Consider the following 26539-nt stretch of genomic DNA (forward strand, 5'->3'; position numbering starts at 1 on the left):
AGTACAATAATCAGTGTCAGGTGCTTAGCTATCTAAGCATTTTTAGTGTGTCATATACCCGAGCATATAGGAGCTGAATGTACCAATTAATACCACCTAGCTCTTATATGGGTAAAACCTCACTGTCCATTAATGGACAATTTTCTCTCTTCTGCCTTTGGTTAGTGAAAATTTCTATGGGTTCAAGTGCAGGAAGATATCTTGGGGAAGAGAAAATTTTTTACCAGTCTCTTTACTTGGAGAAAGGTGTGAACATGGAATGTGTCTTGCACTAGACTTCATTATATCTCCGTGTTCCTTCATAATGAGGAATGAAGAGCTCATTCTGGTAACAACTCTTATTTTAATAGGTCATTCCAAGCTTTGAAGAAGTGGATAATGACATAAGAATAACTTTATAAAGATTTAGTTAAAAAAATAAAAAAACTCGACCTATTTTATCAACTGTATCCTTCACCCATACTTTTTTTCTTCCAGAAGAACAGATCCAATTTCCAACTCTTACCCCTTGTAATACAGTTTTAGATTCATGACTGCTTCTACTTCGTCGGTCAGAGGGAACTTACTTCTGTCCTGGCTAGTCTGGCTAGATTGCTCTTCTAAAAGCACTACATCGTGAATTGTGGTTATTTTTTGGGGCGGAGGAGGGGTTGTTTTTAAGAAAATAAGCAACAACAAAGCCTTTGAAAAAGAATAAAATAGATAGACCGTTTATTTTTAGTACATTAAACCTGACCAGTATCATATTCCAATCTTTAATCCATTGGCTTCTCTACAACACAATGTTACTTTCACATAGCAATGTGATAGGCTATATTTATTCCTAGGAACCATAACCTGGTACCATGTTCTGGTATTATTTTCAGCTGTGTTTTTTTCCCCCAATAGCTGTAAACTTATTTCTGTTAAGGGTGAGGTCCATATAAATTTTGTAACCAGGAAGTCTTACTAAATTTGAATGAATTAGACTCCTACAGGTAGGATACAGAGGTGATCAGATATACAATAATGTATCTACATATAAAGCTATATAACTTAGTGTTTAGACTGGAAGTAAACCTTGAATTTTGGGATTTTCTCTCTCTTTTTTTTAATATGTTCTGAAGGCAAATAATGGGGCTAGTGGGCAGCCTGGTTTTCTTCCTCTGCTCATCTGGAAGCATGAGGCAGTGACAGATAGTTCTAATTTTAGAAAAGGGTTTACACATCTTACCCAATTTATATGCAAGTTCCCCAAAACCATACATTTTCAAAAGAAGCCCCACTCGACCCCATCACAAGCTTTTTCTGAATTTGATTTTATGACAGCTCTTATTCCCTTATTTGGTGGAGTGTGCACCATGTGCATTTATAATTCTACGAAAGTAGCCTACAGTGTTTGCCCCTCAACAAGTCCTATTTGATCTAGAGAAAATGTAAAGGACCTTTTACCATTTTAGTTGCTCCTATTTTAGGAGGGGAAAAAGATCTTTGTAACTTCATATTCAGTGATGCGAGTCTGTACAATAATGCCTCCATCTTTTATGCTCTCTAAGTTGGTGTATGAAGTGCTATGGCTATGAAACAAAGCATTAAGATCAAGACTTCTGACGGGAAGTGGTGATTATGTGGGACCAGCATGACATGTTTGAAAGGAACCTAATTTTCAGAAATTGCTCAGGAGCTGCCCTCTGAAAAATAAGGCCTTTTCACAGGTCTCAAATTAGACACCCAAAATCATTACTCATTTTTGAAAAGATTAGCTTAAGAGACTCTCTCAATATAGTATCAAAGAATTAAAAGTCTTCATCTGAGAAATTTTTTTCGTCTCCCCTCCCCCATTTTGGAAATGGACAGTTATAAATTGATAAACTACATAACTAGCAGCCTCAGCAAAGAGAGCAGACAGACTGAAATATCCTCATTATTAGGGATAGTCCCTCCAGGCCAGGATTCAAGTATGGCGACAGATACAGTATGAGGAAAAGCTTATTTTAGTGTTGTCCATGCTTAGGCAAAGGATTCAGACTCCAGGACTGCCAATGTTCACCATCCAGTGTTCACCATCACCAAATGCACATGAAGAAAATGGAGTACCTTCACTCTCCAACACACTCCCAATGGATTAAAACCTTATCCCTAAACCTCTGAAACCAAAGATATGCACCTTGAATCCCCTGCAAGCTACAGTTTTGGGAAAGCAACACTAATTTAACACCCATGCATGGATTTTCCAAAAGTGTTTGTCTTCATCCTCCTTCTTCCTCTGAAAGTTTTGTTAAAGTGATCCAAAACCCACCACTACCACGACCAGGGTGCAGGTCTTCAAGGTTAGTTTGAATTGGCTAGAGGAGAGTAACAACATAGGACTGCAAGGACAAGGCACCTTTTATATGTATCTTAGCTTGTTAGTATTGCATCCTAAACTATAATCATCATTCCACAGAGAGGCTAAGCACTGTGATGATGGATCTTTGAATCAACAAAATACTAGAGGAGAAAGATGAACAGGGTAAGCTGCAATTCTGAACAATCCATGAACTGAAGACTCCAAAAGTCTGCACTGTTTAAACAAATCAATCATTGTCCATTTCAAACAGCTAGCATTGCTAACACCTATTCTTGGGTACATTTAAAAGGGAGAGTTCATGTGACAAAGCTTGAAAGGTGAAGACATTTTTATAGAATAAAAAGGATTTTAACCTTCTGTGTTTCATATCCTGCCCAGACAATAATTCAGAAGTGGAGTAAAGGAACTGGGTTATGGGACAACATCACTTGGGTGGCTAGAAAGTGGCTTTTAAACATGTGAAACAATAAAGAAGAGGTTTGTCCCTCAAAGCCTTTAACCTCCACAGGCAGAGCTACCACTGGCCTGCAGCGTCATTGTCTGCGAGCAACAACTGCTGTTCCCCTCTTGTCCTTTATTTCCTGAGAAGACTAAGAGTGCCCCCTGCTGCCTTGATGAGGGAAATGCCTCTGGTTCCAAAGAATTGTTTTAAACTAAAAAATTATTATTAAAAAGAAACCCACCAAAGGACCTAAATCTATGGCAAAGACTTACAATTTTAAACAAAACCCCAAAAGAATGCCTGGCATTTAATAATGTTCAATGTGTGCACATTTTTAGCTCTTCTGAAAAAAATAAGTAGAGACATTATTAAATCAGCTCAGTTCTCTCATTGCTGGCTTTTGTTCTGAAGATAAACAATGTGTTCCTAAATATATTGTGTAACTAAGTGAAACTGACATTTTGGTGGAACATTGCTTCCTGATTAACATGCATTGTTCTTAACACGCTTTTGATAATGGGCTATAGAAGCCTCGTGTTCCTTAAAACAGACACTATCAGACTGGTCCCATACCCCCATCTTCTCAACCATGCATTGTTTTTCAAAGCCCTTTTAATAACGTGAAACAAAACATCTCTCTGTACTGATCTTTTATCTTTTGGACAAGTACAGATTCCTCCTGTCCCCTGAATATATTACAGAACCGAAAGCCAGCCCGGCTTTGTTTATTATTTGGTCTGTTGGCTGGTAAACTGTGAATATCAGTTGAGCACTGGCAATTTGACGCATCAAGTTGGTTGCTCTACAACTGGCAGGAAGAGTTAAGTTTGGGGCTTGAAGGGTCTCCTATGATTAGAAATCCAGCGGCAATTTTCCTCCCCATCCTAAGAAATTTGAATAGCTAAGATCCAAATTTTGGGTCTAGACCAATTCTGGGGGCTCTATCACTATTCTGTCAAAGAACAAGCATACAAGATATAAGCGCCTTTAAATAGACAAAGACTTCTGGCTAGAAGAGCCCTCTCTAGTCTATATACGTTCTTTTACTGTGCTCATTACAATAGCATCTGAGCAGCTTCCAGCCATAAGCAATGTGACTAACATACTTCTAACACATGGTTACCTCAGCCTGGTTCCAATTAAATACATACAACATCCCTAGCCCACCGCCATCCCTTGCACAGAAGAATTGGCCAACGAGCAGCGAGGACACAGGATCACACTTTCCTCCTACGGAGGCCTAAGTATTTTGTCTCTTATGCCTTGGCAACACTTCTACATGATTTCATGCTAATACAGTATTTAGAAACCCATGAATAAAAGCTCTCCAGGGACCTCTGGTTTTGCTCACCCCAACATGTCATTGGAGGATTGTTCCCTACACTGTTTTTCAGTGCACAATATTGGTTTTCTTTGAGTGGGTTAAGCATCTGGATTTCCCCCCATGTCCCTTAGGGAATAAACCTACAGTCTAACAGGGTTCATTGTTAGGAAAGCTAGAACACATTCAACCTAACCCCGCAAGACCTGAAGAAGTCCTCTCTATACTCTTTCCAAACACTGACACCGTGAACTCACATCCTAAAAGACTTTGTTTTTATATAGCTGTTTGCATCAATATTCTCCAAGACACAGAGAGGGGAAGTGACCTGCCCACGGTCACCCAGCAGGTCAGGGCAGAGCTGGAAATAGAACCTAGGGGGTCAGCTGGATTATTTGATATTCCCTTCTGTCCGTAAACTCTATGACTCCCCCAGTTTACTCTAGTATCCGAGCAGATACTCACATCTAGTGAGGAATTTGTTTAGTCATATGTAAAACAATTCTATCTGCTGTCTGGACAATTTCTTGGTGCTCCTCACCCCTCACTTTCTTGGGAAAGCCACGGAACACATTCTGGACAAGGAGACATTTGAGGTCAGATTCTCAGCTTAAGGGACGCAAAGGAGCCAGTTTCTGTCTGTTACCCACCAGCTGAGACCTGCCCCAGTTAAGAAGAGTTGGGGTACAGAACTCAGCTCCTGCACCAACTGTACCAATGCAGCACAGGGAACATGTCAGAAGAGACAGGGATGTATTGGGGCATCTCAGTGTGGATCCTTAGTGGGCATATGATCCCTAGGGGGCCAGACACTGCTGGTGTACATTAGTGCAGCCCCAGGTTGCTCTAATTCAGACAGAGGCTGGAGCAGTTTGGCCCTCAGGATGAAGACACTATCACCCACTCGCTAATGCGCCTCCCCTCCCGCCCCGCATGCTCCTGCTCAAAGCGGAGCTCAGACACAGAAGTAATCTGCTTATTTCATGTGTCCATATCTGCACTAAACAAAAGTCTCACTTAATCCGTAAGACAACAGTTCCGTCATATTTATGATCACACAGCAAGGTCACCTGCCAAAAGCAGCCACCGATGCCCCAGTGAGTAACGTCCCACTGAGCAGATGAGCAGCAGCAGATTTCTTTACCTGAACAGCTCTCTGATTTCCCTCACGGTTGCCTGGAATGGGATATTTCGGACCAAAATCTTGGAGCTCTTTTGCTTCTTGAGTGTTTGTTTTTTGCGGGATGGTGTCACAGTGGGCCTGGTAAATCAACGGAGACATGGTAAGTTACACTGTAGAGAACAGAACACAGACCTCGCTCTTTCTGGTTCCTTCCAGCTTACGAATCTAGACATTCTGGAGTCCAGTTTCCTGATCGATATGCTCAATGGCTTCTTATTTGAATCAATGGATGCTTCATAGACCAGGTGGGAGAACAGAACAGTTTGATTACAGTTATACTTGGAATATATAAAAATCTGCCTCATTATTTTAAAAAGGTCATAGTCTTCCTACGTGTTTGTGCATTATCTTGCAGACAGGACCCCAATCGTAACAGGGGCTTCTGGGCTGGGTGCTATTTCAAGACAAGTAAATAAAGCACTACCTAGGGATTACCATTCTGGAACAGACCAATCCTTCCGCTGATTTGCTGACCTGCTCTGGTACAGCAGGGAGAAGAAGTTTGCAACACTGGCTAAAGTAGTGTAAGTGAAGCATAGCTTGTGCCTTTAGTTTCACTTTTAACTGTTCTCTGACAGGCTGTAAATAGCATGAACAGTTCATACTACTGTGTAAAGCCACCAGGTTTAATTTCAAGACATGGATTCTGGCTGTCCAAGCCAGCAGGAGGCGGAGGCAATTCTTGGGTCTCAATGTACAGAGTGGTGCATTGCCCCACAGCAGCCGAAGAGCTGTACAGATGGGCCATTAAGGGAAGTCCGATGCAGCTCCTCTTGGTCTAACAAAGATGCCTTTAGCATGAAGGAAGGGGCACAGAACAATATCATCTACAGGACAGAGGAGGATGACAGTGGAAAGATGCTTTTCTTTAAGAAGCTGGGAGGAGAATAGCAAATTACCCCAGGGAGACCCTTATGACAACTTTTCTAGTATAGTTCACCTTTAGTCTAGCGTCTCTCACTTAAGTGATGAAATCATTTAGTGTTGCTTTGCTTTCTTCCTTCCGATTCCCAGAAGCTCAGTGCTTCCTTTTTAATTTTCTACTTAGTCTAATAAAAACAGATCGCCACCTAAAATTTCAGTTATTCCTATCCACTTGTTGGTCAATGCATATATGTTAGGTGTAGTATACACCATATTAATAGGTATTATGCACACAGTATTAATATAATACACATCGGAGATGGGAAATTATGTTAACTGAATGTATTATGCTCTTCCCACAATTCTGTTCACCTGCATCATACATCCCACAACACTTTGTGAAGCTGAAGTCAGCTTTGGCATTAGAAAATAGGAAACTTTTCAAAGCAAGGATGCAGGAACCCTTTGTACCAAGTACACTTTGGGAGTATTTTCATGGCTCATCAACACTTGGAATGCAGCAATTCAACCCAAGATATGGGAAAATATAGGGAGGTACTAAGGACAAAGCTGGCATAAACCAGTGGGTTAAACTTACTTTAAGTAATGTGAAAAGCATTCTGTAACTTGTAAAAAAATCATACTATAAACACTACTAGTTGCAACGTGTATCTTTGAAGCACAACTTGTGCGTACGGTGAACATGCTGTGAGATAAGGATTGCTTCCCAGAGGGAGGGTATGTATGTTTCCTTTTCATATTGTCCTACTTTGCCTTTAGACAATAAAATTGGTTAAGATTAGTTATTTGGTCTCTCTAACATTTTTAAGAATGAACAGCGAGTGTAGTCAAACAACTGGCTATACCTTGGAGTTAATATACTGGACTAACACCATTACGACTGCTATTTTTGAAGACTTACACCTGATCATCTGAAAGAGCCCAGGAAAAACATTTGTTCCATAGGATTGTTCCAGCATATCAGGTAAATGTGTATTTAAGACTGGCACTATTCACCAACTGAATTATGAAGTGACACCAGCAACCATACTGTAAAGAAATTAAAGAGCCATTCTGGGCAATCAAGGGCTACTGCTGCTTAAGTGTATTTGGTGCAGAGAAGTCAGACAGGAATCAGATAGACTTACTTTATGGCCCTTTCAGAGATCTTCACATCCAGCTGATGGCCATCTACTGAGCAACCCTAAAAAAGCAAGTTACAAAGTTTGCTAAAAGAGACAGACCTTAAGAACAGAGAAGAAGTTTTACATCTCAATTCTACTTCCTCCCACCTCTCCTTCACCCAAAGCTCTTCTCTTTCCAAGCGCAGTTAATACAGGTGAAGAGTATAAATACAGATGGGGAAGCAGTGTGGTCTAGTAGCCAAGGCATTGGCATGGGAGTCAAGATACCTGAGTTAATCCCAACTGTGCCAGAGATGTGATGCTGAGCGAGTCACTTTCCCTCCCTGAGCCACTACTTCCACTCCCAGCCTGTGTCTTTAGATTTTGGGCCCTTTTGGGCAGGGACCGTCTTACTAGGGGTATGTTCAGCACTCAGCACAATGGGGTTCTGACCTCAGTCGCAGCCTGCAGGGAACTACTGAAAAACAAATATTAGAAGGGTTCTCGGTGCCTCATGACCAATGTTCCCTCTAATTTCTGACAGGCCGTGTGCGCAAAAAATTTCTTCTGTGCAAATTTTTGTACACGCAATGTTTCGCCGTGTGCGCAGGGTTTAGGATCTGTGTGCACACGCACGGCTTAGAGGGAACAGTGCTCATGACCCACCCACTCCTCCCCTTTGGCTGCGTTTCCCACGGTTACCTGGAGCTGTCGGAGGGCTTTCTGAGCATGCTCTGGTTTCTTATACTCCACAAATCCAAAGCCCATAGGAAGTAAAGTGCCTGCCAGAAAGGGAAGGAAAGAGCCCCGTAAATGCTTTGGCGAAAAGCATTCGATAGTGGCCCGCACAATGAATAGGCCCTTGTGACTGGTTAATGACCGACAACGAAAAAGTGAATCAACACTGCTAGATATGGGGTGAGCTTTGCTGGACTAAACCTGCCCCAGAGGAGCCATGGGTAATTAAAACAACTGAAATTGTGACACTTCAGGATAAAGTCACCCTGGAGATGATGCAAAGAAAGTTGTATGACAGCTGTGTACAGTGGAAATCCATTTCATATGTAACTTCTTTGAATGCAACTAAACAAAAACCTAACTATCGGTCCTACAGAAATGATAGCTATGCACATAAAAGGTCAGTGACCATACTGCTTACATACAAATTTGTCCATGCACAGGGTTTCCTGCACTGCTGCAGTTGCAAACTTTTGGAATGAAATTTTCACCATAATCCAGACACAGGCACTCTCTGGGCATTCCTACCATGCCCTATTCGGACAAAGATACCCCCTAATAATTTACGCTTCCTTTTAGACGGATGTAAAACCTGCGGCTGGAGTTTTGACTGTATTTTTATCTGAAACCCACCAAAGAGTTCACTCTGGCCATCAAGGAGGAAATACCTTGCACATGCCAATTAAAAACAATTGTAAATGGAGCCTTAAAAAGGTTTGTCATCTAGGTAGATCCCTCATCAGAAAGGATGGGCTTTTGGCTAGAGCCCTGGTCTAAGACTCAGGAAAGAATTGGCTCTGCCACAAAAATCCCATGTATCCATAGGCAGCTCATTTCAACTGCATGTGCCCACTGCCAATTGTGAAGTGGAGACAATATATGTCCGTTGTCATATTTATAGGGTAAGCTCTTTGGGGTGAGAGACTGTCTCTGCGTACATTCAGTGCCCAGCATATGGGAGCCTGAACACTCTTCCTAGATATGTGAATGGAAACTGCTTGTTAAATAATTCCAGACCAGGAGTTCAATTAATTTGGGAACCAACGATTTCATGCTCTCCACTCTCCCATTGGTTAATGTAAAAATAGCGTCTGCCCTTTAGGGTGGCCCTATTCCCACTTGCCAGACACAGACTTCTCCCTTTATTTCCAAAAGCTTCGGCAGCTGACAGAATGACTATTCACCCCTTCCTGGTTATTCAGACCACTGGGGATGTCAGCAGTACAGCAAGTGCACAGATACAGAAGCAGCTAACTAACTACTGCTACCGAGCCAGGAGCATAGGGCTTATACATATTAGGTCTTCTCCAAACCACCGTGCAAATGTCTTGGCAAGGGAATAAAGGATTGAGATCTATTTACAAGCCAGAGAACATTATCTGATGTCTTTCACTTTATCACCTAGGTTGTGCCCTAAATTTCACTTGTGTGCCAGAGTCCCTCTGAGCGCCACAGAATAGATGCAAACTAAGCATAGTCCCTGTATGGTCACTCTTATCAGTTCTAGGTTATGTACTGAAGAATGAGACATTCGCTAGAGACGACAATGAAAACATAATTAAAGGGCTGTAGATCAAGTTATTTCCTTATTCAGCAAAAGTTTGCAACACCCTAGGCCATGCAACGCTTTTAGGGAACAGGGTCATAGTATCGTAACTTCAGGGATCCATAAGTAAGGCCCTGAGCAGAAAACACAATGGCAAGTTTCCAAACTTTGATGGCACTAAGCTACAGAAGTCATTCTTCAGTGACAGAAATTGATTGTCCTGGAAGGTAGAGTGAAGCTAGACACGGTTCTCTCCTAAAACCAGATCATGTGTGTATCACAGATCATGAGCAAACATGGGGCTGGGTAGGCAGATGTGCCTGTGAGGTTTCTTTTTAAAATTGACTGAACTCTTCACAAGACCTTGGTGTGAAGTAGAGCTTATGACACTTTCACGGAGCCTTCAGCTGAACAACTACGAGTCCCACCATGGTTTAATACTTACCTTTGGGGCATGACCTTCCTGGTTTAGTCAGCACTTAATTTTTGAGGCTTATGTTTTCAGTCATTTCAACATATGTATTTCTGGGCACATAAGGAAGATTTTTAACATCAACTATCCAATTGCCCACACAAATGAACGCAGAAGGCATCACCACCACCAACCCAAGCAGAAGGAAATGCACAACGATTCATAGGAGTACCTGCTTTGTCTTTCTTCTTTGAGATCGTGCAGCTCTTCACAGCTCCCACTTTGGAAAACGTCTGCAAAGAATTTTACATGGTCCTTAGTTCTCTTTGTAATTAAAGTGTAACCCTTTGACAACGTTCCCCTTTTGTAGCAACTGAAATAGACAAAGTCAACCCACAGCGAGAGAGAGAGATGCACACCGAACAAGGAAAAGACACACATCATGCATTCTGTTGTGACAGCCTTTATTTAAAACACTCTCTCAGTAATTATCCATCACACTGCACTATAGCTATGGAAAGATGCAGTAGTTTAGATCACTGCTACAGAATACTGAAGTACTTAAAAGAATGCTTCCACCCAGACACTGGCTCCTTCAAAGCTGATCTAACCATTGCCAGTTCATTACAATATCCTTAGAACATTTCTCTTTCCAGTACCGCATGGGAGGTACCAAGAAGTGCCTGTGGCAGCTCTCCTATGTAATATGTAGGCTCGGAAGGATTCGATTTTTATTGACAAATGTTGGTGAACGTTGATTTCACCGTATACACATGCACACACAAAAAAATATTTCTATCCATGATAATCAAACCTGAAACAGATAGGCAATAAAAAATGCTGCTTGAGAACTACAGTTTAAGGATTTTTACTTTGTATATTTTGATGTGTGATGTTGACAATTTATGTTTTAATGGTTAGAAAGTTTTAACTTTTTGAATCTCAACATCTACTGTCATTAAATAACTGTCTGTCTGACACCCTTCCCCCCGAGTGTCCAACCCCTCCTATAATTTCCCACAACTGTGAAAGTTTACAACAAAAAAATGCTAGCAATAAACATTGCTATTAGCCATCATTTTATAAAAAATAAAAACTGAATTCTGCCAGGCTTAATTATATGTTGCATAGCCCCAATGTAAGTATAAGGTATGGTGAACGGATTGGACCTAATTAGGTACTAGTGAATCTACAGGAGTTTGTGGTTCCCTTAAACCATAGAGTGAGGGGGGATTTGATAGCTGCTTTCAACTACCTGAAAGGGGGTTCCAAAGAGGATGGACCTAGACTGTTCTCAGTGGTAGCAGATGACAGAACGAGGAGTAATGGTCTCAAGTTGCAGTGCGGGAGGTTTAGGTTGGATATTAGGAAAATCTTTTTCACTAGGAGGGTGGTGAAATGCTGGAATGCATTACCTAGGGAGGTGGTGGAATCTCCTTCCTTAGATATTTTTAAGGTCAGGCTTGACAAAGCCTTGGCTGGGATGATTTAGTTGGGGATTGGACTAGATGACCTCCTGAGGTCTCTTCCAACCCTGATATTCTATGATTCTATGAACACATTAATTCTACAAATTCAAGGCCTTTGGATCCATATGTATAGGAAGGAAACAAAGAGGAGGATGGATAAGTTTCCTCCAATTTTGACTACCTGTATGGGAGATTATTGAAACATTTGGTGTTTCAACAGTGAGCTAGGCATGAAAGGTAAGGGAAATGGGGGTACCTCTACTGGGATACAGGATGGGATAACACACTCCAGTCTGGAGATGGATCGCTAGGGATGTCTGAGCAATTAAGTTAGCCTTTGAAAACTGCCTGGGCTGGTAAAGTTTCCAGGTAGACAGTCTACTTGACTGCCCTCTAACATGACAATTGATGTGAATGAAAAAACCCAAGTGCAAGATTCTCTGAGCATTCAAAGCCACCACTAGCCCCAATCTGTGCAGCATAATATTTTCACAACCAAGCTGGAGAACAGCTCTAGCGTGGTCTATAGCTACATCTATTGTCTCCTACCAGCAAAATGGAGAGTTGTTTAGTGGCTGGAAAAGGAAACAGAAAGAACTTCAGGTTACTCTTCCTGACTCTGCCACTGACTTACTGTATGACCTTAGGAAAACTACCTCACCTCTCTACTACTCTTTACCCTAGCAAAATGGCTATGAGACTTTTCTCACAAAGGCCAGGGGGGGCTCAATGTTTGTAGAGGCTTGGATGAAAGATATGTACTGATGAATGCTTTATCGATAGCTTTAAAATACCAAACAGTAGAGCAGCTGAAGGACTTTTAAATCTAGGTTGAGCAACAAACTCACTGTTTGACCCTGACCAAGCCACTCAAACCGAGCTGCTCCATCTAAACAGAACATTGCTGGACACATGCAACACCCAGTCCCACCACCTCTCCCTTTGTTCACCTCCTTCAGCATATCTTCTGTGGTGGCAAAGTTGAGGTTTTTGATGAACAGTGTACATCCTGGAACACTCTCCTCCTCCTCCTCCTCCTCATCTACAGCTATTTCTTCTGAGCCCTTTTTAGCTTCCTCAGTTTCATCACTAGCTGTAAAGCAAAGAACAAACCATAAACACCATAAAATGTAACTCCAGGCAGTTCTGGAGACTGAAGAGATTTATTGTATTTTGACCCTACCGTCGGAGTCATCAACGCACAGACTATAATGACTCATCTCTCTAGCTGCATTTAGTAAGTTCTGTGGGTGAACTTGATACTCTTGGACACGCAGCCACAACACGTATAGCTAGCGTAAGCCATGTATTGTTCTTCTAACACCCCTGAATTCCGACGTACAGCATACTACTTTCCAGGAGGCCAGACGCTCTGGTGACAAGCCTAGGTAGATACTTGCTCCAACCCTGGGATCTTGCACAGCTCTACAAGTATCCCTCAACCTTGGCCTGAAATACCCACTGCTACTCCAGTATAGCCCTCTCTTGACAGAGGCTGCTAATCAAGTATTTGATGTACAAGGTCTACTCCTGCATCGGTGCATAAAATACCTCAAAATACTCAACTCACTGACTGGATAAAAGGACAACTGAGGACCAGGTTCAAGATGGCAGCCATGCTCCTAAAGCACCCAGCCAATACAGTAGTGCCTCTGCTCTGCTAGTTTATTTTCCATGATCTATGGACCTTACTCAGCTGAACTGCAACACAGATCGTAGCATTTGGTAATCAACACACAACTGTACTGCTCTTCTGAAATACCACAAGTAATGATGACTCTGCTGTAGTGTTCCTTGGCACTCACCATATTACCTGGGAACTGCCACCACAAACGCAACTGTATCACCTCGGATACAGTCCAGTGTACCACAAAGGAACCTCCAGCACTGAGAGACAACAGCACCCCTTCTGCTATACCACAGAACGACACCTGGGAACCTCCAGCACTGAGACACAACTGCATCCCCTCTGCACAACAGCCAGGAATCAACAGGGTAGCAAATGCTGCATCTCACTTGGCTTACTTAATTTTTAAAAGAGTTTATGGGCCAATCTTCAGTCACCTTCGCTGCGCCAACCCGTTCGCTGCGCCAACCCATCCTCTTCGTGAACAGCTTCTGCTTCAGCCCATTTTGATGGAGGCTGTAGCAAGGTTTGAAAGACTTGTGTACATGAAAGGGAACTTTACGGGTTTTTGTCCATAATCATTTGACTCACCACAGCAAGTACCACGAAGACTCCACCAGCCTTTTTCCACTTTCAAGAAACAAACCAAATGTATTAAACTTCTAATTAATCTTCAAGGGCTCTGGCATGAAATGGCCCTTTTATGCTTTAATGAAAACAGCAACAATGATAACGTTGTCCTTTTAACATCAGTGGAACATGCAGCCATCCTATCTCTGCCGCAAAGAGAAAAGAAAAAGGAAAGGAAAGGGGAAAAGAACTTCACATTTTTCTGAGGCCCATTGTTTAACAACTGAGGAAGTTGGAGAGGCTGTCCAGAAAGGAGGTGGAGAGGAGTGAGAAAGGGAAAGGCAGGCTCAGGAGGGATGCACAACCCAGAGCATGAGGCTAATATCAGAATCTAAACTGGAAATTTGCCTTGTGCTCCAAACTTCCCAGAAAATGATCCACATACAAAGTAGGGAATTCCAACATCTCTATTCACCACCTTCTCCCATCTCCATTCCAAATGCTGGCATTAGGAAACAACCCATGGCTGGCTTCCAGCATTATCAGCAATTCAAACCCACATGCTGTCCTCCTTCCACCTGGCTCCAAGGCAAGGTAGAAGAGTGACAAACACTCTTCCTCCTCACCCAGAGAGGAAGATATCACCAACACAACCTCGCTCTTGGGCTCTCTCCTCCGCAGAAAAGCTGGGCTGCAAAACCAAAGGCAGCTGTCTGGAAGGTCTTCCAGAAATGACAGAGACCCAAGAAGCATGTCTTACAACTATCACTATACCCCCAATCTCTCTAAATGCTCACCTAGCCCTCCACTACCATCGTATCCGAGCACCAAATGTGGTGCTTTCCCTAAGTAACCAGCCTAATTCCTTAGCTTTAGGGCCTGCCCTGAGCACCTCCACTGCTGACTGCAATTCCCCTCTCTCACCCCAGCATGGTATGCGCCAGCACTGGGCACCAACAGCTCTCTCCAGGGCTCACCACATACACACGAGTTGCCAAACCACATCCAGCCAGCCTGGCCTCCCACCTCAGTGATCAGCATAAGATGCTTCAGAGGAAGGTGTGAGAGATCCCTTGTAGCCTTTGGGCCTCATCCAAAGCACACTGAACTTAACAGGGATCTTGACACTGACTGCAAAGGGCTTAGGATCAGGCTTATTAGCTCGCCCCACTACAGTTCATGGGAGGTGGTTGGAGTTTTTTATTGTCTCCAAGAGGAGCAGGATCTGACCCAATCCACTGGAGAGGTGTCGGAAGGCGTAATTGGTGCCAAAGACGTACGACTAGCTTGGCCTTCCTATTGCATCTACCCTTTGTACTGAGTATTGTGCTGATCATCTGCTATTCTGTTGAATAGGCATGTTCTGCTGAGACAACAGTGCCATGAGCTGGGTTGGTTCCAAAGTGTACCCAGATCCCTGCTTTGGTTAAAAAGCTTTTCAGAACCAGACACAAGTCACAGAAACAAGTGATCAACTGTAAATTTCTTCTGCCCTGAAAAAAATGTTTCAAGTTTTTTTTCTTTTGGCCAAGCACTTTCACCCTTAATTGCAAGAGAACCTTTTAGCAATTGCTGGAAATCAGCAAACTTCCGTAGAAAATTCACTGGTTTTGAAGACAAATGGGTTGGAAGAGGGGAAAGATGCCTCCATCTGCAGTTAGCACAACAGTCACATGGGGCTCTGTTGTAATCAGACTAAGGAATTTACTGCTGCCTCCCTCCCACACCTTTCCCCAGGCGTATGGTGCCAAAGGCTGACAGCAAAGACCATTATCAAACTGAAGCAGCTTTCCAGGAGCTCCTGTGCTTAAAGCCCTTTATCTGGAGGTGAGGGTCTCGGTTATGGGGAGATAAAACAGCTGCCCCTATCTTTGTCCCTCCCCCAGTACCTGGAATGGGAAAAGCTTTTCATCGGCTCCCTCCACCTCCCTGATCGTCTTGAAAAGGCTTCCAGGGGGAAAAAAAATTACAAATAATAAAACCTCAGCTATCCAACCTCCTTCCGTACTGGTTTTAAAAGTGTTTAAGGCCCCAAATATGCAAGAGCAATGCTAAAAAGCCCCAGGGATGGAGAGGGGAAAGACATAAAAAAGGTCATGTCCTTACCATAAGAGCAGTGGGAATTCACCCACACAAGGCATGCAGTGGGGCTTGAAATTAACACAGGCAAGCACACAAATGCACACGCTGCTCCACGACCTGCCAGCCAGGCAATCAGCTGGTCTGGGCCCTGCTGCCTGGTGCTACCTTCCTTTGTTCAATTAGAGCTGGGATCCTCAGGCCTGGCCCTTCAATTAGGCTCTTTAGACCCTTACAGGAGGGCACCATGTAACACATGTGGACAGGCAGCTGTGTCACTCCCCTCCCTCTGATGGGGAAATTCTGTCAATAACTGGCTTTGTTATAAAGTTTGGGGGAGGGGTCAATCTGCTTCCATGTCATGTTGTCGATACTAAAGTACCCCATCACAGCTACTGTTGGTGTTACTTCATCCTTCCTATCTCAGTACTGATAGGGCCCTCATCACCATGGTATCCAATCACCCCGAACTCACTGAAGGATTTTTTCCTCAACATCTCTGTGGGGTAGGAAAGCACTGCCCCCAATTTACGATGGGGAAACTGAGGCACCGGGTGGATTCAGTGACTCATCCAGGCAGGCTGTGGCAGAGTCAGGAATTGAACTCAGCTCTCCCAAGTCCTAGTCAGATGCTGTAACCACGATCTCATCCTTCCCCCCACCCCCAAACCATTCCTCTCATCCACCTCATCGGTCTTGCCTTTCAGACTAAGCTCTCTGGGGCAGGGACTGTAATTGCTGTGTGTTCACACAGCACCTGGCACAATGGGGACCTGACCTGGTTGAGACCTACTGGCACTGCTGCATGTTAAGTAACAGCAGCAGATTGGCCTTGCTCGTCCTTTTGTTCTGGGACTGCTTCTCCTACCCTCTTTATAGAGCTCAGTCTCCATTTATACCAATTATGCACATGGAGAGAACTCTCTAGTCGGGGTGGTGGCTTGTACAGTCCCTGTAAGCTATTTATGCTGCCTCTTGGAATAACTGAGACATGAGATGGCTGAGATAACATCTTTTACTGGACCAACTTCTGCTGGTGAGAGAGATGAGCTTCTGAGCTACACAGAGCTCTTCTTCAGGTCTGGGCTATAATAATGTTCATCATAATACCCTTTCTAAAGCAGAAATATTACCCATCAGCTGTCACTTCAGTATCTAAGCGCCAGTGAGGCCAACTCTCAAGTCACCAGATTTGACAATCTCAGGAGTGCGTCTCCTAATGGCAAGATCTTAGACGGTGTGATCATCTCCACTAGAAGTGGAGTTAGTCCCATCCACCAAGACTTTTAAAAATGGACTACACTGAGCACCAGAAACTACTGTATCAGGAACAATCCTGAGCGTCTCAAGGCACTGAATGTGCCCTGCGTTCCCCCTGACGTCCTAACTCCAACGTGTTGAAAGTGAGGAGTTGCTACAGTTCTCTCTTTTGGGGCAGTGGAGCTGCTGAAGGCTCAAGATCAGAAGCTCCAACAGAAGCCACCATAGATCCTCGCACAAAGCCATAAACATTCACTGGTTTCAAAGTTCTCCCACTGGCTGGGCTTCATGGACACAAAGCTGAGAGTGGCAATGAGACTAGCACAATTGCTACCTTGTTCGGCCCTGGTCATGAGTGCCATCTTCTAGCCATGTGTGTGTTTCAGGGGCAGGAAAAAAGGCCTTCAGCCGGACACTTCCTGCCTTTTTTGGCCTGGCTTTAATCTCATCTGCCTAGTTTTCCTGAAACTCCTCAAATCACCCTCCTTCAACAAAGGAATCTGCATATTTTTGGAACCAGTACTGATACTAAAGCACATGAAGCATAAAAACTATTGCACCCAAGAAAGATGCATATTTTCTTGGTCCACACTGCATTTGCATTAAGGGCGAATAAGGGGAAAGTCTAAGCAAACAATTTTCTTTGCATCTCTTCTTTAGTTCCCCCTTCTCTATTCTATCAAATATTCCATCCTCATCCTTCTTGACCTGTTGGCCATCTCTGATACAGTCATCTGTGCTCTTCTTCAAGTCCTGTCCTCCCTTGGCTTCCGTGACTCTGTCCGCTCCTACATCTCTAATTGCTCCTTCAGTGTGTTCCTCGGGGGATCCTCCTCATCCACCCTTCAACTCCCTGTGGAGGTTCTTTAGGGCTCTGTCTTTGGTCCTCTTCTCCTCTCTCTCTGCACCTCATCTCTGGGTAACGTCACTGACAAACACAAATTCAATGACTACCTCTGTGCTGACAACTCAGATTCACCTCTTCACTCCAGACCTGTCTCCTGTCCAGACTAAAAACTCAGCCTGTCATTGACGCTGCCTCATGGTGGGATAGCTCAGTGGTTTGAGCATTGGCCTGCTAAACCCAGGGTTGTGAGTTCAATCCTTGAGGGGACCATTTAGGGATCTGGGGCAAAAACTGGGGATTGGTCCTGCTTTGAGCAGGGGGTTGGACTAGATGACCTCCCTTCCAACCTGATATTCTATGATTCTATGAATCTCTAGACACCAGCTCAAACTAAACATGGCTAAACCCGAGCTCCTAATCTTCCCCTGCAAGCCCTCCCCATTACCTCCTTTGTTAACGACTGGATACCACCATTCAGACCTGCAACCTGAGTGTCATCTTTGACTCGGACCTCTCTCTAAGTCCTCGCATCCAGGCTGCATCTAAATCTTGCCAATTCTTTGGGCATAACACCTCTACGATACAGCCCCTCTTATCCATGCACACAGCAACAAAATTCTCATCACTTCACGGCTCGATTCCTAGAACATCCTTCTCTGGCCTTGACAAATCCCTGCTCGCGGCCATTCAGAATGCGGCTGCAAAGATCATTTCCCTACCCCATCACTTTGACTGTGTCAGCCCTCTTTGCACCCTTCCACTGGCTCCCCCTTCTCCGTTGCATCAAAGATAAGCCAATTGTACTCACTTTCAAGGCCCGTCATAGGGTCTCATTTGCTGTTGAGATGGTGACATTCAGCCCATGAGGTCATCCTCCACTGCCCACTTTTTAAATTTTCAACCCCCTCCGTGCTTTCTCCTGCATTATTCCATACGCTTGGGAGGCGCTGCCCATAAACATTGGCACACCTACCTCATTACCCTCCTCCAGACCCCTCCTCTGTCAGGATGCCTACGCAAAATATGGCAACGGGCAGGCTGTTGGTGTGCACAGATCTCTACCTCTCACGCAGCCCAATACTGTCTCATCGTTCACTTGTACTCCTCGGCGTGTCAATAGCCATCCGTTGCCTCTTATGATGTACTTCAATTGTAAGCCGCTTATGTAAGGAACTGTATTTTTGTTGTGCGCTTCTACAGCGCCTAGCACAATGGGGTCTTGGTCTATATTGAGGGCCCCTGGGTACTATAGTAATACAAATGAATAACGCTGCCCCTGCATTTCTGAGCCACAATCATTCTCCCACACTGCTTAATATCTTAGCTCTATTCACCCCACTGACCTCACATATGCTACCAATTGAACCCCGATACTGCACCAAATCTTAGCCCCATTTCTAACACCAGCACTGGCTTCCAAAAACCCAAAGGGAGAGAATGGCAACAGCAAGCAAGTGCACTGCTGTACCGCTTAGGTCTAGAGACATCTGCTTTCCCAGGTCAGCAGTCAAGTGCTCTGCAGAATGATGGGGGAAGAGAAACTCTGCTCATCTCTAGACACACGATCCTCAAAGCAACTTCAAGAGGGGACTTCAAGTAAGGCAGAGGTTCTCATCCATTTAGGACAAGAACAGCATGGCCACTGCTCTACAGGAAAAACAGGGTCACACACACTACAGTAAATACCTCCTCCCCCAAATAAAAATTCTTACCAGTTCCCAGCCTTGCTTCTCCTTCCTCTTCTGGAATCTCAGCCTGCTTCTTCTCAGGGGGTGGGCAGGAAAAGACACCCATGGGAGCCCACTCGAGATACAGAGGGACGTGCTGAAACTGCAAGGGTGACAGATACAAGGGATGGCTACAAGGCAGGGGAGAAGTGACTTTGCAGATGCGAGGGGGTGGAGGAGAACATAGGTTCAAATCTCAGCTCTACCTTCTCAAGGGACATATTACAGGAGATGGGAGCTGTCTGGAGGTTAAAAGCCACAGCTGCATGCTCTCCCTTCAGGGCGTGTTCTCACTGGGGGTTCAGGAGCATTCTCTAGGGCTGAGTTTGAATGACACTGAAGGACCAGGAAATAGCAACATGGGGGGATTTTATTCTCCTAAAAATGCCCTGACCTTCTCCCCACTTCTAGAGATTGCTTCTTTCAGCCCCTCCACATTAAGCAAGAACTTGCACCCTTTTGAATTTGAATTTGATTACTAATGATTACATCTGAGGTTTTAAGATATTGATACCTGATCAAATTATTCCTACCTGGCTTCTCAAAGTGCCAACACTGGGACAGAGAAGAGGGCAGATTTGCATTAGCCTGCCTAGCCTGGATCTCCTCTCCCGAAGTGAGATTTCCACATTAGACGACACATGTTGCCATCCTCATGCTTACCTTGGAGTAGGCCAGCTTGGTGAAGGCTCGCTTGGCCTCCGTGGGCTCCAAGAATTCCACAATGGCTGTGATCCCTCCTTCCGGGAGCAGCACTCGCCCGAGGCTGCCATATGGGCCAAAGACCTCCTCCAGCTCCACCACTTTAGTGCCGGCAGGGAGATTCTTAACTAGGATCACAGTTTTACTCCGCTCTCCAGCAGCCTGAAAAGGTGTGTGTGTGTGGGGAGAAAAATACAGAGGAGGATTCTTATAAGGGGTCTGAGACTTTGGGGGTCCCCCTGCTCCATTTTATATGCTTCCAGGATACACTGCAAACCCACAAAGAGCTGTGTAAAATTCCCTTCCTGCCATTTGAAATGCAGCCCCAGTGGACAAACTCCATTCACTCACGGGGCCAGGCATCAGTTCCCAACATACAATACATCCACACACACTGCTGATCTCCATTTTCAGTTCAGCTAGCTTCGTATTGCTGCGTGCATTCAAACAGCTGCCATGTCCCACTCCAGGCTGGGCACATTTCTGTGGTGGGTGAATCTACTCCTGCACATTTAGGGTTCAGTCCTGTAAGGTGCTGAGCAATCTCAGCAACTGACTTCAATGAGAGTTGAGGGGATCAGGATCAAACCCCCATCATTTGAGATACTTGGGTGGGGAGAAGATAAATAAGTCAATTTAGGGTTATGTATTAACACTTACACATGAATATTAAGGGCTGGGACGGAAGGATGAGAACTATTAATGAGCTGTGATCATTCAGCTGGTCCTGCATCAGCCGTCAGCCAGCAAATCCCATCCCCAGAGCTGTGCTGAGGAGGTCTGTGCACAGGGATGGTTAGCATGCAAAGATGCCGTGCAAGTTCTTCTAGCCTAGCACCGATTTCAGACATAGCTTTTACTACTCTACTCAAAACTGCCCCCCCCCCCAAAAAAAAAATAAAACAAAAAATCCATATTTGTGAAATGGAAAACCGGGGGGAAAAAATGGAGTAGGGACTTTGTAGTTCACATTTTTATACTCAAGCTTCTCAGAATCTCGTTGAGATTGACCTGAGGCTTCTGATGGATCTGCAGACCTCCAAGAGGAGAACACAAGCAGACTGAAAAGCCCTGAAGGGGGATTTCTAGAGACAGATGGCTGCAAATAAGTAAGAGGGTGAAAGGAGCCAGGTCAAATGTGTTCACCTTCCCTGGCAGCTGGAGAAGAAACATCCCAAATCCTAATGCCACCGACTCCAAGGTTTAAGGTTTTCCTCTGCATCCAGCCATGGCACTGTAAGGACTAAGCACCAGGAACCAATGGGATGACAAGCGTGAAAAGAGCCTCAAGTTTCGTGTGTGTTGCGCACCACGTGATCAAGAGAGCTGAAAGGCCAATGTTCCCAATCCTCATAGCACCCAACTTGCCCACTAAGCCAGGAGCAGACTGCTAACTTACAGACCATTCTCTCTGCTGTTCACCGTTCAAGTATTTATAGATGAGTGACCCACCCTGACATAGAGAGCACCCCCACACTATCAGCCTGCATCACTCTCTCCTGAACACCCAGACACTAAGGTGAGAAGAAATAAGCCATCTGCTGCTGCAGCGAGCAGGGTTTCTGCTGAGCCGGAGCTACTGAAGTGCCTCACCTGACTGAAGGAATCCAGGCTGACTCCATTGTCGATCAGGAACTGGCGGACGTCCTGGACTAGCTGGGTTTCGCCCAGAGCTACCCTCACGGCCACGCTGCCTTTGCCTTCCTGCAAATGAGAGCAACAGTGGTTAAATCCAAAGAGTGACAAAGTCAGGAGCATAAACTACGCTGGTAACAACAGGCCTAAACCAGAGTAACACCCACACCACTCAGACTCTGGCCTAACTGGAGGTTTGCATACAGACAGAGGGTGAGATCTTGGCTCCGTTGACTTCAGTCAAGCCAGAACGTCACCCTGAGGTTAGCTGATGACTCGTAGGCCATATCTAAGCTTTTAGGTCCAAATTCCAGCTGTTATGCATATGTAACTCCCATGGGAACTCCACCCCTTGTAACTGAGGGCATGACTGAATCTTCAGCTAGTGAAAAGAATGGTGCTGAATGCAGCAGTAAAGTGTTATGCAGGGTAGTTTTAGGACCACAGCTATTTCAGCTGGTGTCTACTTGACCAGTTGTGTGTAGTTTTGAGCACACAACTGCAGTAATTGTGAAGCGAATTAGGCACAGACAGTACAGCGTGGATTTTATGAATACCAGTGTTACGAATGACCAGTTGTAGGAACCATGTTCTCCCCACAAGGGAAACAAAAAACAAACAAAAAAATTATCACACAACAAAAGTGATGTTAATGAAGAACAAGTCGACATCCCCTCACATTCTGATGCCTTCAGTGCACTGAAAATTGCTTTGAAGTGCTTTGAACAAGTGATGCAGTGTGCCACACCACAACCTATGTACTGTACGAACTGTAACTGAGAGCTTCAGTTTTATGAATTCCTCAACCCTCAATTAGTTCAAACATAGATTCTACTATACTTGTGCACTTAAATTATCTGAATATCTGCCCTTTGATCTCTCGTTAGGTTTCAGAGTTAACACATGACTATAGTGACTTGAGCAAGGCACACCTTCAAATCTGTGCCATGCTGCCTAAACCAACATTACATCAATCACATCCAACAGGCTTTCTTCACACAAGAGCTAGGAGCTACTTGTGTATTAAATAAAAGCAGTCAGATTCTCCAGAATGCAAGTCACGTGGTTTGGACAATGTGCATACAGGGATCAGACCCAGCCCAGCCACTGGGTGTTTGGTACCACTGGTCCATAGTAATGAGGTGGATACTTCACACGCATGTCACTTCTGATCTCAGTGGACTATAATAATGCAGCTCTTCCGAGGTGAAAGGCTGGCACATGTGAATACTGCTCCAATTATGCAGGCAGAGCCAGGAATGATTTTTGTGAAACATACTTGCTCCTTTTAAAGCCTGAGACACCCAATGTAAGACTCATTAACTCCTCCCCAATATGTCCTCATTTAGCCTAGAGATGAGGGTAGAAACCACATGCTACCTGCTTGAGAGAGGGGGCTCCTGCTTCCTGAACCAGAGTCTGATCCACCTGGCCCAAGTTTGCCTGTTACCCCTGTTCACCAATGGGACCCGCCTGGCGCCCTGCTGCAGCCTCCCACTTATCACTCACAGCGGGATTTTCAAAAGCACCAAGCATCCCCCTAACTTGGCTTCCCATCGACCTCAATGAAAACTCCCATTGGCTTCAATGGGAGCAGCGTTAGGCCAATGCTGAGCGCTACTGAAACCCCCGCGCCAGAGAACAGGAAGGAACATCAGGAACTGCTAAGTAAAAAGAGCTGCCTTGGATGACCCAGGTGCCTGGATATACCTTGTATTTCATTTAGCACTCTGCAAGTGACCCCCCATTCAGATGAACTCCCAGATACCGCCCACATCTAGCTGTTAGTGCTGAGTTAAGAGCCATTCCATGCACACATGTACTAAGGGAAACTTAGTTCATGGTACCAAGAAGCGTGCTAAGAGCCTTCTAAGAAAGACACCCAAAGCAGCAGCCTTTAAGCTGCAGGCCCACACGCTTCCATCCATGGACTGAAACGATGCTTCCCAGCTAGAATCCAACTCACATGATCAAGCACTTGGCTCTTGGTGGCATTGTACTTCTGTGCGATTGCATCCGCCACAGCATTCGTGCCCATGAACAGTGCGTTCCAGTTGTGAGAGCTAGAGGGGGAGGAAGAGAAAATAAAATGAGGCCTAAATCGTAAGATCGTTCACACCTTCCAACTGGCATCTGCCTCAGAGCGACACAGAAAAGATACACTCAGCGGGACAACAAGGATCACAAACTGAATGGGAGGAAGGGTAGAGGAGGATGGGGGAGCAAGTGGGTTGTAAGTAGTGGGAGAGAAAACAGAGAGGCTGCATTTCAGTGGAATAGGACATTCTTCACTCCTAAACAGTTACAGAGCATTGGCTGGGCTCTGTGTAGCCTGCCACTGCTGAAGTTAGGATACTGGATTAGAAGGACTGATCTGGTAAGGCAACCTGGATGAGCCAAAAAAAGATCCCGGTTCTTTGGATGAGCCGAGGACAGAAAGAGAGAAGATGCCAGGACATTAGAGCCAAGGAAGGGGCAACGTAACAGTAATTTGACTGGCCCTGTTCCTTAATACACCCCCTAAAGAAGCCGCACACATTTCAAGTCTGGTCCCAAAGGGGAATTCTGCAGTTAGTGCCATATTAAAACAAAAGGATCCTGCTGTGTGACACTGCCCCCCTCTGTACCTGGCACTGTTTGCTTTGTCCTTGGACTCCTTCTGCTTCTTGTAGGAAGAGGATCCTTCAGCATCTAGGTTCTCCCCTTCTTCCTTCTTTATGGTGGAAGGTAACACATGCAGCATCCTGCCCTAGGAGACAGAGAGTATAGGACCTAATGCCTCTGAATCCACATTCACAAAAGAAAGTCTCGCTGCCTCAAGGTAAGATGAACTACCGTCAGTGCAGCACTGCCATGCAACTTCCTCCCACAATGGCCTTTCAACCTGACCTGAGAGGACCTCCTTCTCCTCTGCTGCTCCAGGCTGGCATCAAAGCAACTCACCAGAGCAGCCCAACAGGGAGTTTGAAAGATCAACAAACTCCAAACTTTTTCCCTTTGGTGATCTCTGCATGGCACCGTGCTAAGAGCAGCCTGGAGTTTTCTGAACCCACTGGCCCACGCAAACTGGTGCTGCTACACCGCTGGCCTAGCACTTCCCATCTTAACAGCACTCTATTCCTCAATGCACTGAGGACATCAGGCATCCCAATTAGCAGTGCACAGTGGGACCACCATAAGCATTTGACCTTCTGGCAATAATCCCTATGATCGAACATCCCCTCCCCCTCAACCTAACCATGCAGGTGAGTTAGAGTCACTGTACCTGAAACACCTGCCCATCCACTTCTGCGAAGGCCTTCACAGCATGCTCAGGGATCATGTAGGTGATGAAGGCAAATCCCTTGGGTTTCTTGGTCAGACTGTCTATGGGGAAATGGATCTCTGACAGGGGACCTGCAAAAGGCAAATCCTTTCCATGACATATACTCCCTTCTCAGGCACTGCAGAGCAGGGTTCTGAGCTGGTGTCTTCTGTAGGAGCCCAGCTGATGGAACGAAGCCATGAGCGTTGGGTCAGCTTAGCACATGCAAGGAGAGAATCTGGGCCTACTCAAGGGTTGTCCTCATGGATACCGAAACCTTTATTTACCAAGTTGGTACAGTAATACCAACCCTAATACCAACTTCCCCCACATCCTACTCCTGAGGGTATTCTGTGTCAAAAATTAAAAATTCTGCACACAATATTTTAAAATTCTGCAAATTATTTGTCAAATAAATGTGGAGGCTCCAGCATGGCATTGGGGAGCACAGGCCACCAGCTGCACAGAGGTGGGAGATCACTGTACATCTCCACCCCCACTCTCCCAAGACACGGACTCAGCAGTGAGGCTGCACCCAACCGACATAGTGCAAGGACCAGACCTGCCCCAGAAACACCCCAGGGCCCTGCCCCTCCTTGCGAGGCGCACCAGGCAGGCAGGCAGGATCCAAGTGTGGGCAGGCAGGCTCAGCAAGGCAGGATCCAAGTGTGGAGGGACTTAGTAGGGGGGGATCCAGGTGTAGGTTGAGATGGTTCTGTGTGGGGCAATCTGGGTACAGGCGGCTCAGTGGGGGATCCGAGTGTGGAGGTGGGGGGGGACTTGGATACACAGGGGCTTGTTGTGTTTTTTTGGTTGCAATGGTAATGGGACTCTGCTGGAGGGTCCAGGTGAAGGACCTGGGAGGAGTGGTAGATACGCTGGAGGGGAGAGTACTAAACTGGGAGGAGTGGTAGATACGCTGGAGGGGAAGGATAGGATACAGAAGGACCTAGACAAATTGGAGGATTGGGCCAAAAGAAATCTGATGAGGTTCAATAAGGATAAGTGCAGGGTCCTGCACTTAGGACGGAAGAACCCAATGCACAGCTACAGACTAGGGTCCAAATGGCTAGGCAGCAGTTCTGCGGAAAAGGACCTAGGGGTTACAGTGGACGAGAAGCTGGATATGAGTCAGCAGTGTGCCCTTGTTGCCAAGAAGGCCAATGGCATTTTGGGATGTATAAGTAGGGGCATAGCGAGCAGATCGAGGGACGTGATCGTTCTCCTCTATTCGACATTGGTGAGGCCTCATCTGGAGTACTGTGTCCAGTTTTGGGCCCCACACTTCAAGAAGGATGTGGATAAATTGGAGAGAGTCCAGCGAAGGGCAACAAAAATGATTAGGGGACTGGAACACATG

The 26539-nt window shown here is 45.2% G+C and overlaps 1 protein-coding gene across 6 annotated transcripts in view; it reads right to left on the minus strand.

Moving 5' to 3' along the window:
- The window catches only part of RBM19 (RNA binding motif protein 19), a 143951-nt gene that overhangs the window by 91662 nt on the left and 25750 nt on the right, over nucleotides 1–26539 (minus strand). For all 6 annotated transcript variants that reach the window (XR_012155096.2, XM_073313160.2, XM_073313158.2 and 3 more), the window contains exons 11-21: nucleotides 25141–25271; nucleotides 24503–24624; nucleotides 23842–23938; nucleotides 21834–21944; nucleotides 20202–20402; nucleotides 19524–19641; nucleotides 12379–12521; nucleotides 10192–10252; nucleotides 7966–8045; nucleotides 7288–7343; nucleotides 5237–5353 (exon numbers count right to left, since the gene is read on the minus strand). Coding sequence is in view for 5 of the 6 variants with exons in the window: in XM_073313160.2 (XP_073169261.1) it covers nucleotides 5237–5353; nucleotides 7288–7343; nucleotides 7966–8045; nucleotides 10192–10252; nucleotides 12379–12521; nucleotides 19524–19641; nucleotides 20202–20402; nucleotides 21834–21944; nucleotides 23842–23938; nucleotides 24503–24624; nucleotides 25141–25271 (1237 nt within the window). In the remaining variant the exon portion in view is untranslated. The remainder of the gene's footprint in view (nucleotides 1–5236; nucleotides 5354–7287; nucleotides 7344–7965; nucleotides 8046–10191; nucleotides 10253–12378; nucleotides 12522–19523; nucleotides 19642–20201; nucleotides 20403–21833; nucleotides 21945–23841; nucleotides 23939–24502; nucleotides 24625–25140; nucleotides 25272–26539) is intronic.

The sequence above is a fragment of the Lepidochelys kempii genome, chromosome 15 (genome assembly GCF_965140285.1).
Source record: "Lepidochelys kempii isolate rLepKem1 chromosome 15, rLepKem1.hap1, whole genome shotgun sequence".
In the NCBI taxonomy this organism is placed as follows: domain Eukaryota; kingdom Metazoa; phylum Chordata; order Testudines; family Cheloniidae; genus Lepidochelys; species Lepidochelys kempii.